General features: G+C 52.0%; 1 protein-coding gene across 3 annotated transcripts in view; it reads right to left on the bottom strand.

Moving 5' to 3' along the window:
* Positions 1-13,406, bottom strand: part of LOC142256395 (solute carrier family 2, facilitated glucose transporter member 1-like) — a 211,432-nt gene that overhangs the window by 29,145 nt on the left and 168,881 nt on the right. For all 3 annotated transcript variants that reach the window (XM_075328057.1, XM_075328059.1, XM_075328058.1), the window contains exon 2: positions 2,795-2,887. In XM_075328057.1, coding sequence (XP_075184172.1) covers positions 2,795-2,887 — 93 coding nt within the window. The remainder of the gene's footprint in view (positions 1-2,794; positions 2,888-13,406) is intronic.

Here is a 13,406-nt window from a genome sequence, read left to right as displayed (position 1 = left end):
GCCTTGCGGATATTACACAGCACTGGGCCCAGGACAGCCTTGCGGATATTACACAGCACTGGGCCCAGGACAGCCTTGCGGATATTACACAGCACTGGGCCCAGGACAGCCTTACGGATATTACACAGCACTGGGCCCAGGACAGCCTTGCGGATATTACACAGCACTGGGCCCAGGACAGCCTTGCGGATATTACACAGCACTGGGCCCAGGACAGCCTTGCAGATATTACACAGCACTGGGCCCAGGACAGCCTTGCGGATATTACACAGCACTGGGCCCAGGACAGCCTTGCGGATATTACACAGCACTGGGCCCAGGACAGCCTTGCGGATATTACACAGCACTGGGCCCAGGACAGCCTTGCGGATATTACACAGCACTGGGCCCAGGACAGCCTTGCGGATATTACACAGGCACTGGGCCCAGGACAGCCTTGCGGATATTACACAGCACTGGGCCCAGGACAGCCTTGCGGATATTACACAGTACTGGGCCCAGGACAGAGCCTTGCGGATATTACACAGCACTGGGCCCAGGACAGCCTTGCGGATATTACACAGTACTGGGCCCAGGACAGAGCCTTGCGGATATTACACAGCACTATGCCCAGGACAGAGCCTTGTGGCCCCCGCTTTTGACTCTCCTCCAGGTCGATGTGCAGCCATTTAGTATTACTCGTTGTGAATGCATCTCGCTGATTTTTTTGTCGAGCACTCTGACGCATTGAGATGCCTGGGGGTCCTGAGATGCCTGGGGGTCCTGAGATGCCTGGGGGTCTTGAGATGCCTGGGGGTCCCGAGATGCCTGGGGGTCCTGAGATGCCTTGATCCATATAATGTATTGGAAACCCTTCTAACTCAGTACATTTTGTTCTATTTTTCGGTCAGAATGGTGTACGTTTGTGACCCGCACCATGCAGTCTGTCGGTAATCATGTGAGACATAACAGCTTATGACAGAGAGCTGAATGGCAATAGTGTGGCCCTGTAATAGCGCCCCCGGGGTAACAAGTGCAGGGCATTTCTTCCTCCTGTGAGTGGTCATTGATTAGAAGTGGAAAGGATTGCTATAATATGGCGATACTGTCGGGGCTCCCCTCTTGTGTTTCAGTCCACATTCTGATTTATGGATGTAAGGAGGGTCCGTCATGGCCGACTCTTCCTCGGCTGGCATATTCCAGCAGGGGTGTCCGTATCCTGATCAGGTATCTGCAGGAAGGTTAATCTTCCTAATGAGATGAACTATCTTAGGCTCTGCATGTCCATGTGTCTCCTCAGAGTCCTTGTTTGTTTTTTTACACCCGCCTCTCATGAATGATGACAACAGTCTGGAGTATTAGCACTGCCCCCTGTCACCCCAAATAACCTCCGTGTGCAGATCTCACACACAGTGGGACAAACACATGACAATCCGGCCTGTACCATGGCGACTATAGGCCTACATGAGGCATATAGGCTCGCCCCATAGTGAGTGAGCAGATAGCTGCCGCCATACATGCAGTATGTAGCGAGTGCACGGCCAGCTGTCACTGTACACAGTATGTAGCGAGTGCACGGCCAGCTGTCACTGTACACACGGTATGTAGCGAGTGCACGGCCAGCTGTCACTGTACACAGTATGTAGCGAGTGCACGGCCAGCTGTCACTGTACACACAGTATGTAGCGAGTGCACGGCCAGCTGTCACTGTACACAGTATGTAGCGAGTGCATGGCCAGCTGCCACTGGACACAGTATGTAGCGAGTGCATGGCCAGCTGTCACTGTACACAGTATGTAGCGAGTGCACGGCCAGCTGTCACTGTACACACAGTATGTAGCGAGTGCACGGCCAGCTGTCACTGTACACACAGTATGTAGCGAGTGCACGGCCAGCTGTCACTGTACACAGTATGTAGCGAGTGCACGGCCAGCTGTCACTGTACACACAGTATGTAGCGAGTGCACGGCCAGCTGTCACTGTACACAGTATGTAGCGAGTGCACGGCCAGCTGTCACTGTACACACAGTATGTAGCGAGTGCACGGCCAGCTGTCACTGTACACACAGTATGTAGCGAGTGCACGGCCAGCTGTCACTGTACACAGTATGTAGCGAGTGCACGGCCAGCTGTCACTGTACACAGTATGTAGCGAGTGCATGGCCAGCTGCCACTGGACACAGTATGTAGCGAGTGCATGGCCAGCTGTCACTGTACACAGTATGTAGCGAGTGCATGGCCAGCTGCCACTGGACACAGTATGTAGCGAGTGCACGGCCAGCTGTCACTGTACACAGTATGTAGCGAGTGCATGGCCAGCTCCCACTCTGCACGCAATATGTAGCGAGTGCATGGCCAGCTGTCACTGTACACACGGTATGTAGCGAGTGCATGGCCAGCTGTCACTGTACACACGGTATGTAGCGAGTGCATGGCCAGCTGTCACTGTACACACGGTATGTAGCGAGTGCATGGCCAGCTCCCACTCTGCACGCAATATGTAGCGAGTGCATGGCCAGCTCCCACTCTGCACGCAATATGTAGCGAGTGCATGGCCAGCTGTCACTGTACACACGGTATGCAGCGAGTGCATGGCCAGCTCCCACTCTGCACGCAATATGTAGCGAGTGCATGGCCAGCTGCCACTGTACACGTGGTATGCAGCGAGTGTGTGACCAATTGCCACCGTACGCGCTGTATATCGCTGCCGCTGTATACACCATGCAGAGCCCCACACCAAGGTTTCCTGCTGGCTGGATTATTATAAATGTATAATAATGGATTATGCGGTGGAGAGCTGATTCTTGGCTCTTACCTTCTGTGGTGCATTAATAACTCCTGTGTTGTAGCCAAACTGTAAAGATCCTAGGACCGCGACGCTCACCGCCATCATCAACCGCAACGTCATCTGCAGAAAAAGCAAATAGAATTGTGACAATGTGCAGAAATAAGTGTGTGCCAAATAGTGACCAGAGCCATTCTCCGATCTGAACCCCAGAAATGGTAGCCAACATCTCTCCAGCAGCAACACACTGTAGGATAAGGCTGGAAGCTAAACTGCAGTGTTACCTCTGTAGTACATGGGGGCTCTGTAGTGTTACCTCTGTAGCACATGGGGGCGCTGTAGTGTTACCTCAGTGTAGTACATGGGGGCTCTGTAGTGTTACCTCTGTAGCAAATGTGGGCTCTGTAGTATTACCTCTGTAGCACATTTGGGCTCTGTAGTGTTACCTCTGTAGTACATGGGGGCACTGTAGTGTTACCTCTGTAGCACATGGGGCTCTGTAGTATTACCTCTGTAGCACATGGGGGCTCTGTAGTGTTACCTCTGTAGTACATGGGTGAGCTGTAGTGTTACCTCTCTGTAGTACATGGGTGAGCTGTAGTGTTACCTCTGTAGTACATGGGTGAGCTGTAGTGTTACCTCTGTAGTCCTTGGGGTCTCTGTAGTGTTACCTCTGTAGTACATGGGTGAGCTGTAGTGTTACCGCTCTGTAATACATGGGTGAGCTGTAGTGTTACCGCTCTGTAATACATGGGTGAGCTGTAGTGTTACCTCTGTAGTACATGGGTGAGCTGTAGTGTTACCTCTGTAGTACATGGGTGAGCTGTAGTGTTACCTCTGTAGTACATGGGTGAGCTGTAGTGTTACCGCTCTGTAATACATGGGTGAGCTGTAGTGTTACCTCTGTAGTACATGGGTGAGCTGTAGTGTTACCTCTGTAGTACATGGGTGAGCTGTAGTGTTACCTCTGTAGTACATGGGTGAGCTGTAGTGTTACCTCTGTAGTACATGGGTGAGCTGTAGTGTTACCGCTCTGTAGTACATGGGTGAGCTGTAGTGTTACCTCTGTAGTACATGGGTGAGCTGTAGTGTTACCTCTGTAGTACATGGGTGAACTGTAGTGTTACCTCTGTAGTACATGGGTGAGCTGTAGTGTTACCTCTGTAGTACATGGGTGAGCTGTAGTGTTACCGCTCTGTAGTACATGGGTGAGCTGTAGTGTTACCTCTGTAGTACATGGGTGAGCTGTAGTGTTACCTCTGTAGTACATGGGTGAGCTGTAGTGTTACCGCTCTGTAGTACATGGGTGAGCTGTAGTGTTACCTCTGTAGTACATGGGTGAGCTGTAGTATTACCGCTCTGTAGTACATGGGTGAGCTGTAGTGTTACCGCTCTGTAGTACATGGGTGAGCTGTAGTGTTACCTCTGTAGTACATGGGTGAGCTGTAGTGTTACCTCTGTAGTACATGGGGGCTCTGTAGTGTTACCTCTATAGTACATGGGTGAGCTGTAGTGTTACTTACCTCTCTGTAGTACATGGGTGAGCTGTAGTGTTACCGCTCTGTAGTACATGGGTGAGCTGTAGTGTTACCTCTGTAGTACATGGGTGAGCTGTAGTGTTACCTCTGTAGTACATGGGTGAGCTGTAGTGTTACCTCTGTAGTACATGGGTGAGCTGTAGTGTTACCTCTCTGTAGTACATGGGTGAGCTGTAGTGTTACCGCTCTGTAGTACATGGGTGAGCTGTAGTGTTACCTCTGTAGTACATGGGTGAGCTGTAGTGTTACCTCTGTAGTACATGGGTGAGCTGTAGTGTTACCTCTGTAGTACATGGATGAGCTGTAGTGTTACCTCTGTAGTACATGGGGGCTCTGTAGTGTCACCTCTGTGTAGTATATGGGGGCTCTGTAGTGTCACCTCTGTGTAGTATATGGGGGCTCTGTAGTGTCACCTCTGTGTAGTATATGGGGGCTCTGTAGTGTCACCTCTGTGTAGTATATGGGGGCTCTGAAGTGTTACCTCTGTAGTACATGGGTGAGCTGTAGTGTTACCGCTCTGTAGTACATGGGTGAGCTGTAGTGTTACCTCTGTAGTACATGGGTGAGCTGTAGAGTTACCTCTGTAGTACATGGGTGAGCTGTAGTGTTACCTCTGTAGCACATGGGTGAGCTGTAGTGTTACCTCTGTAGTACATGGGTGAGCTGTAGTGTTACCTCTGTAGTACATGGGTGAGCTGTAGTGTTACCTCTCTGTAGTACATGGGTGAGCTGTAGTGTTACCTCTGTAGCACATGGGTGAGCTGTAGTGTTACCTCTGTAGTACATGGGTGAGCTGTAGTGTTACCTCTGTAGTACATGGGTGAGCTGTAGTGTTACCTCTCTGTAGTACATGGGTGAGCTGTAGTGTTACCTCTGTAGCACATGGGTGAGCTGTAGTGTTACCTCTGTAGTACATGGGTGAGCTGTAGTGTTACCTCTGTAGTACATGGGTGAGCTGTAGTGTTACCTCTGTAGTACATGGGTGAGCTGTAGTGTTACCGCTCTGTAGTACATGGGTGAGCTGTAGTGTTACCTCTGTAGTACATGGGTGGGCTGTAGTGTTACCGCTCTGTAGTACATGGGTGAGCTGTAGTGTTACCTCTGTAGTACATGGGTGAGCTGTAGTGTTACCTCTGTAGTACATGGGTGAGCTGTAGTGTTACCTCTGTAGTACATGAGTGAGCTGTAGTGTTACCTCTGTAGTACATGGGTGAGCTGTAGTGTTACCGCTCTGTAGTACATGGGTGAGCTGTAGTGTTACCTCTGTAGTACATGGGTGAGCTGTAGTGTTACCTCTGTAGTACATGGGTGAGCTGTAGTGTTACCTCTGTATCACATGGGTGAGCTGTAGTGTTACCTCTGTAGTACATGGGTGAGCTGTAGTGTTACCTCTGTAGTACATGGGTGAGCTGTAGTGTTACCGCTCTGTAGTACATGGGTGAGCTGTAGTGTTACCGCTCTGTAGTACATGGGTGAGCTGTAGTGTTACCTCTGTAGTACATGGGTGAGCTGTAGTGTTACCGCTCTGTAGTACATGGGTGAGCTGTAGTGTTACCTCTGTAGTACATGGGTGAGCTGTAGTGTTACCGCTCTGTAGTACATGGGTGAGCTGTAGTGTTACCGCTCTGTAGTACATGGGTGAGCTGTAGTGTTACCTCTGTAGTACATGGGTGAGCTGTAGTGTTACCGCTCTGTAGCACATGGGTGAGCTGTAGTGTTACCTCTGTAGTACATGGGTGAGCTGTAGTGTTACCTCTGTAGTACATGGGTGAGCTGTAGTGTTACCTCTGTAGTACATGGGTGAGCTGTAGTGTTACCGCTCTGTAGTACATGGGTGAGCTGTAGTGTTACCTCTGTAGTACATGGGTGAGCTGTAGTGTTACCTCTGTAGTACATGGGTGAACTGTAGTGTTACCGCTCTGTAGTACATGGGTGAGCTGTAGTGTTACCTCTGTAGTACATGGGTGAGCTGTAGTGTTACCGCTCTGTAGTACATGGGTGAGCTGTAGTGTTACCTCTGTAGTACATGGGTGAGCTGTGGTGTTACCTCTGTAGTACATGGGTGAGCTGTAGTGTTACCTCTGTAGTACATGGGTGAGCTGTAGTGTTACCGCTCTGTAGTACATGGGTGAGCTGTAGTGTTACCTCTGTAGTACATGGGTGAGCTGTAGTGTTACCTCTGTAGTACATGGGTGAGCTGTAGTGTTATCTCTGTAGTACATGGGTGAGCTGTAGTGTTACCTCTGTAGTACATGGGTGAGCTGTAGTGTTATCTCTGTAGTACATGGGTGAGGTGTAGTGTTACCTCTGTAGTACATGGGTGAGCTGTAGTGTTACCGCTCTGTAGTACATGGGTGAGCTGTAGTGTTACCTCTGTAGTACATGGGTGAGCTGTAGTGTTATCTCTGTAGTACATGGGTGAGCTGTAGTGTTATCTCTGTAGTACATGGGTGAGCTGTAGTGTTACCTCTGTAGTACATGGGTGAGCTGTAGTGTTACCTCTGTAGTCCTTGGGGTCTCTGTAGTGTTACCTCTGTAGTACATGGGTGAGCTGTAGTGTTACCTCTGTAGTACATGGGTGAGCTGTAGTGTTACCTCTGTAGTACATGGGTGAGCTGTAGTGTTACCGCTCTGTAGTACATGGGTGAGCTGTAGTGTTACCTCTGTAGTACATGGGTGAGCTGTAGTGTTACCTCTGTAGTACATGGGTGAGCTGTAGTGTTACCTCTGTAGTACATGGGTGAGCTGTAGTGTTACCGCTCTGTAGTACATGGGTGAACTGTAGTGTTACCGCTCTGTAGTACATGGGTGAGCTGTAGTGTTACCTCTGTAGTACATGGGTGAGCTGTAGTGTTACCTCTGTAGTACATGGGTGAGCTGTAGTGTTACCTCTGTAGTACATGGGTGAGCTGTAGTGTTACCGCTCTGTAGTACATGGGTGAGCTGTAGTGTTACCTCTGTAGTACATGGGTGAGCTGTAGTGTTACCTCTGTAGTACATGGGTGAGCTGTAGTGTTACCTCTGTAGTACATGGGTGAGCTGTAGTGTTACCGCTCTGTAGTACATGGGTGAACTGTAGTGTTACCGCTCTGTAGTACATGGGTGAGCTGTAGTGTTACCTCTGTAGTACATGGGTGAGCTGTAGTGTTACCTCTGTAGTACATGGGTGAGCTGTAGTGTTATCTCTGTAGTACATGGGTGAGGTGTAGTGTTACCTCTGTAGTACATGGGTGAGCTGTAGTGTTACCTCTGTAGTACATGGGTGAGCTGTAGTGTTACCTCTGTAGTACATGGGTGAGCTGTAGTGTTACCTCTGTAGTACATGGGGGCTCTGTAGTGTCACCTCTGTGTAGTATATGGGGGCTCGAAGTGTTACCTTTGTAGTACAGGGGGCAATATATATATATAATATATATATATATATATATATATATATATATATACACATATGAGAAATTTCTCCAACCAAGTTGCTGTTTATGCTTTTTTTCCCTACATTTTTCTAATTTCTTTGATTTTGTTTGTGATGTCCTATAAAAAGAAATAACATGACGTATGGTAAAATGATGCACAGAGACCGGACAGATGGAAGAAGATGCAAAACGTGTGAGATTTGCCGGCCGGAGCCTCTTGTGATCTCCAGTTCAGCGAGTCCTACACAATGGCAGCTGTGCTTACTGGAATGCTCAGCACTGGGAGTACCTCCGTCTATCACTGCAGCAGAAAGCTGCTTGTTCAGAGCTCCACTGCTCAGCTTTGGCTCATGTTCACACAATTGGCAGTTTGTTTGGCTTCTAGTGGGCACGGGAGGTGAAACCTGTTTACCATATTACTCAATGAATGGATTCACCTCAGCTGAGAAAGGTCCCAGTGTTTCCTAAGCAGCTTTCCGACCTTCCTGGGGGACCAAGGGCAAAGACGCAATGTGGGAGGACAGATTATGTAGCCGTGTGACGCCCCCTGCTGCGAGCTGCTGCAGGACTTCAGATTTCAGCTCCATAGTAAAATTCCTATGTGTGATGTAAATACAGATGACAATGGCCTGGCTGCTGAATGCTGATCCTCCATCACAAGAAGCCAGAATGATGACGATGAAGTAAAAAAGAGGAGCGCAACAGGGTCTTATCAGGAGACTCCCCTGTAATAGGTGCCTGAGACACAACTACATATACATCATGGCTGCTGCTGGAGATAAATATAAAGTGTGGAAAGCGTGAGATCTGCGCTGCCCGACGATTAGACCGAGACATCCTTCAATGCGATCTATTAGATCCTACGCGTTTCCAGCTCGGGGACAGATCACATACATGGTGCACACTGTGCTATACCTGACGTTAGGTGATGGTGGGTGTGAGGTAAATCCGGAGATATGACGATAAATCATGACATTCAAGTCATGTCAGGAAGCCCTCTCCTGGTGTCACCCCCCCCCCTTCCCTTCACACAACTGGTTTAGCAACAAATCCATGGCCATGTCCTGTGATATGGAAATTAGGTGGCTTGAGGACAAAGGACACAGGATGACTCCCTGCCGTCACCCTGTAACAAGAGTTGTATCTCATTAGCAAGGCTATGGAACTAGCAGACAGAACGACTCCAGTAAAAAATGGTTCATATCTCGCAAGCCATATTTCCGATAAATATGGCAACCATAAAAATGGTGTCTCCGCATGTGGACGATGCCGGCACCCCCTTTTTATGGGAGCAGGACATTGGGAAATGCCCCAGGCGTGATATCAGCCAATGGGGAACTGGCAGACAGGTCATGAGTCCCCTCGTTCTGTAGCTAAATTCATAACTGTCACAATGAGAGCATTGGCGTCCGCCTACGACGCTCCCAGGCAAAGTTATGGCCAATATCCCCTTTGCTGGATAATTCTGATCCATGCAGGGGGAGTAGCAGTGCTTCCCTGTGAGGTCACTAAGGTAGGAGGGGACCTGGATCTGCCCAGGTTGATAACCCTACTTCGGCCATTTTCCAGCGTTCTTCTGCTCGGGGGCCTGGTTGGGACAGACCTGTGAGAGAGTTCCTGGAAACCTGGTCTACAGCGCCCCCCTGTGGCCAGACGCACAAGGTAACTGATGTAATTGTATACCTGTTTGTAACCCATGCTTTATCTGTAACTGTACTCTGACATAACTGTATATTCTGTAGATTCCCTATTGTATATATTGTAGTTTCTAGTGTGCTTTAGGCGATTAAATTATATAATTAATCTTGGGCTGTTCTGTTATCTCGATCTTGAATCCCACGTCTGTGTGTTCGGCTAATAGTTACCGTGAAGCGGTTGGTGGCAGCGAGTTGTGCCAAGGATTATTGTGGGGAGGCCAGTGAGATTCGGGAAGATATTATATATTCCGCCCGCGGAGGTCGGGGGAATATATACCTTACTCTCACCGGGGACCCTTCAATAATCGGCATAAGTAGTATAGCGGCCTCCTTGCTTATTGTCGGGCAATTCCATAATTGGCCTGACTATAAGAGGGGCGCTAGAGAGCGCGTCACGTGCTCTGTCTGTCTGTCGGTCGGGAGGTATAAAGGAGGGGTGACCCCCACTTGTTACCCCCCGATTGTGACGTACTGGTAGCCAGCGCGGGGGATTTCTGAGTGACCCCCCCGGTGGTTTGTGACATATTGGTGGCAAGCGGTGGGATCGAGATAATAGTGTGTGTGAGTGTGAGACCCATACTCCCAGACACTAAAGACTGCCTGCAGCAGCTGTGGCTGCTGGGGTCTTCAGACTAGCTCAACACTAGAGTGTCAGAGTGCAGATACTGTAAGGTGTGTGGAGGCATCAGGTGTCAGTTCTGTGTCAGTGACCAAAAGTCTGCAAGAATGGCTGAGAGCACCAGGAGCAAAGCCAAAGGAATGGCCGATGCTCAGGCCAGAGACGATGAGGAGGTTGTCCACGAGTCCTCCAGGAGCTCGACGCCAGAAAACAGCTCTGCAGAGGACATTGCACAACCGGGCACTGCTGGACAAGATGAGGAGCAGCTCGCCCAAGGGTCCTCAACGAGCCAGACGCCAGCCCTCCGCTCTGCAATGGACAGTGAAGCACCAGGCTCCGCAGCGGGCCGCAGATCACCACGTGCCATTCCACCGAGCCTGGGAGGCTCGGATAGCCTTCTTCAAATGGCTATGGCCCTACGCCAGGCTGGAGACCGGGAGGGCTACAAGGAACTCATGGCCGAGCGTGAGCGGCAAGCAGCGCGTGAAGAGCGCCAGGCAGAGCGTAACTACCAGCTGCAGCTAGCTCAGCTCCGGCCCTCATCAGCCACCCGTGACCTTCCAGACACCAAACTTCCAAAGGTCCGTGTTGAGGACTTCCCAGTGCTGGAGAAGGATGGAGACTTGGACTCTTTCTTGACTGCTTTTGAACGGACTTGCTTGCAGCATCATCTGAACAAGGACCAGTGGGCCAAATACCTGACCCCCCGTTTAAGGGGTAAGGCCCTGGATGTCCTTGGGGACTTGCCTGCTGAGGCAGATCAGGGCTACGACACCATCAAGCGGGCCCTGATCCAACAGTACAACCTCACTCCAGAGTCCTACCGCAAGAAGTTCCGGAGCCTACAGAAGGGACCAAAGGACTCCTGGGCTGACCACCGGCGGGCACTTGCCCGAGCTGCCGACCACTGGACCCAAGGCCTGCAGCTTTCCACCGGACCGGAGATCCTGGACTTGTTCATCACGGAGCAACTCTTGTGGAACTGCCCTGAGGATCTCCGCCAGTTCATCCGAGACCAGAAGCCAAAGGGGTCCACGGCTACAGCTGCCCTTGCCGATGACTACACCAACAACCGGGCCCCTGAGGCCAGGAGAGCGGCCACCAGCAGCACCTGGAGAGGGGGTAAGATGAATTCTGCGACTGCCCCACCTGCCCCTAGACTGCAGGGGGTGTCCCCCTCAACTCCCCTCTCCAGGCCCGTGGCAGAGCCAAGACGGTGCCACCAGTGCAACCTACCTGGACACTTCAAGGCCATGTGCCCTCAGCGTCCCAAGGCCCCGGCTCCGTCCCCGTCCCAAGGGCCGCCCAAGGTGTATTGTGTGGGTGGGGGTGGTGGTAGGTCCCTGGACAGCTTCCAACCTGTCACCGTCGGCCAGTCTGTGACCATAGGACTGCGAGACAGCGCCTCGGAGGTGACTCTGGTGCGGCCTGAGATGGTGTCCCCCCAAGACTTGATCCCTGGAAAAACCCTCGCTGTCTCCGGGATTGGAGGCATTGACCCGGCGCTGCCTGTTGCTGACATTTATGTGGACTGGGGCGCAGGGCGAGGGGTGAGGGAGGTGGGGGTAACTGATCGGATCCCTGCAAACGTGCTACTTGGGACAGATTTGGGGCAAATAACCTCCCAGTTTGGCCCCGCCCCAAAGGCTGAACCTTCAGCCAGTGCTGACGTGCCTCCGGACAATGTTAATGTGTTATCTATGAATGATGTAAGGGAGGAGGGAGTGAACTCTGATATTTCTGCTTGCACAGACACCATAGACACACACGCAGCTGCAGCTGTGACAGGGGAGGGGGTCAGAGAAAGGTGTGACAATGCCTCTACAAGTAACCAGCCTGTGAGCTGGGATCTGCTGCCCTCTGCAGGGATAAGCAGAGAGCAGGGTGCTGCAGGGGGAGGACCAGTGTGTGGGGTGGGGGCTACCACAGCAAATGTGGGGTCCCCAGAGATTTCACAGCGGGGATCTGTTGCTGCAGGAGGGGAACAGGCAGGTGAGATTGGGGCCGGTCCAGGAGCGGAAGTGCTCCCAGGTAAGATCTCGGTGCATGGTTCCCCCACAACCGGGGTGTCAGGAAGCCAGGTAGGTCTGAACCGGCGACTTGGTCAGGAACGGAGGAGGAGCAGGCACGACCCACGGTCGCAGCGGCTGTGGCCGCTGTCACCCGCAGTGGGAGTGCTGGAAGCCAAGGGGCCTCCCGGAGGTCCGATAGCTCTTCCCCTTCTGACCAAGTGGCAGCCGAGTCAGGTCGAGGCCAGGACACAGGTCCCGGGGGTACTGACTGAAGATGTGACAGTCTCGTCGATTCTGGCCACATCTAGTCAGGAGTTTCAGGCAGCGTTAGAAGCTGACGACAGCCTGAAAGCTCTAAAGGAGCAGGCGGCACAGCCTCCCTCGGACTCGGACCCGGAGCGAGTGGTCTGGGACCAAGGACGGCTGTACCGGGCCACGGTCCAGCAGGGTTCACCGGAGGCGTGGCCCAGGGACCGACAGTTGGTGGTACCCTATCCGTTCCGGACGGAGTTGTTGCGGATCGCACATGAGATTCCGATGGCCGGACACCTAGGGATCGCTAAGACCAAGGCCAGGTTAAACCAGCATTTCTACTGGCCAAAAATGGGGGCCGATGTGGCTGCCTACTGCCGTTCGTGTGAAACCTGTCAGAGAGTGGGGAAGGCGGGGCCACGCCCCAAAGCCCCACTGGTATCTCTGCCAATCATCGATGAGCCTTTCAGGAGGGTGGCTGTGGATCTGGTCGGCCCGCTGGCCATCCCCAGCAGCTCCGGGAAACGCTTCATACTGACGGTAGTGGACTATGCCACCCGGTACCCAGAAGCAGTGGCCTTGTCGTCCATTCGGGCTGACAAGGTGGCCACCGCATTGCTGGAGATTTTCTCCCGAGTGGGTTTTCCCCAGGAAATGCTCACCGACCGGGGGACCCAATTCATGTCCCAGCTGATGGAGACCCTCTGTAAGCAAGTCCAGGTGCGACATCTGGTGGCCAGCCCGTACCATCCACAGACTAATGGCCTGTGCGAGCGGTTCAATGGCACCTTGAAGCAGATGCTTAAGATGTTGGTCGACTCCCATGGGCGTGACTGGGAGCGGTATCTCCCACACCTGTTATTTGCTTACCGGGAGGTTCCACAGGCCTCAACAGGATTCTCACCGTTTGAGCTCCTGTACGGGCGACGTGTGCGGGGCCCCCTGGCTCTGGTGAAAGAGGCTTGGGAAGGGGATTTGGCCACCCCTGGAGTGTCGGTCATCGAGTATGTCATGCGCTTCCGGGACAAAATGCAGGCCTTGACGCAACTGGTACACGACAATATGGCTCAAGCCCAGGCCGATCAGAAGCGTTGGTACGACCAGAACGCTT

This window comes from Anomaloglossus baeobatrachus, chromosome 11 (genome assembly GCF_048569485.1).
Source record: "Anomaloglossus baeobatrachus isolate aAnoBae1 chromosome 11, aAnoBae1.hap1, whole genome shotgun sequence".
In the NCBI taxonomy this organism is placed as follows: Eukaryota; Metazoa; Chordata; class Amphibia; order Anura; family Aromobatidae; genus Anomaloglossus; species Anomaloglossus baeobatrachus.
Note: the sequence above shows the minus strand (reverse complement) of the source record. Positions and strands in the feature narration are given on the sequence as shown.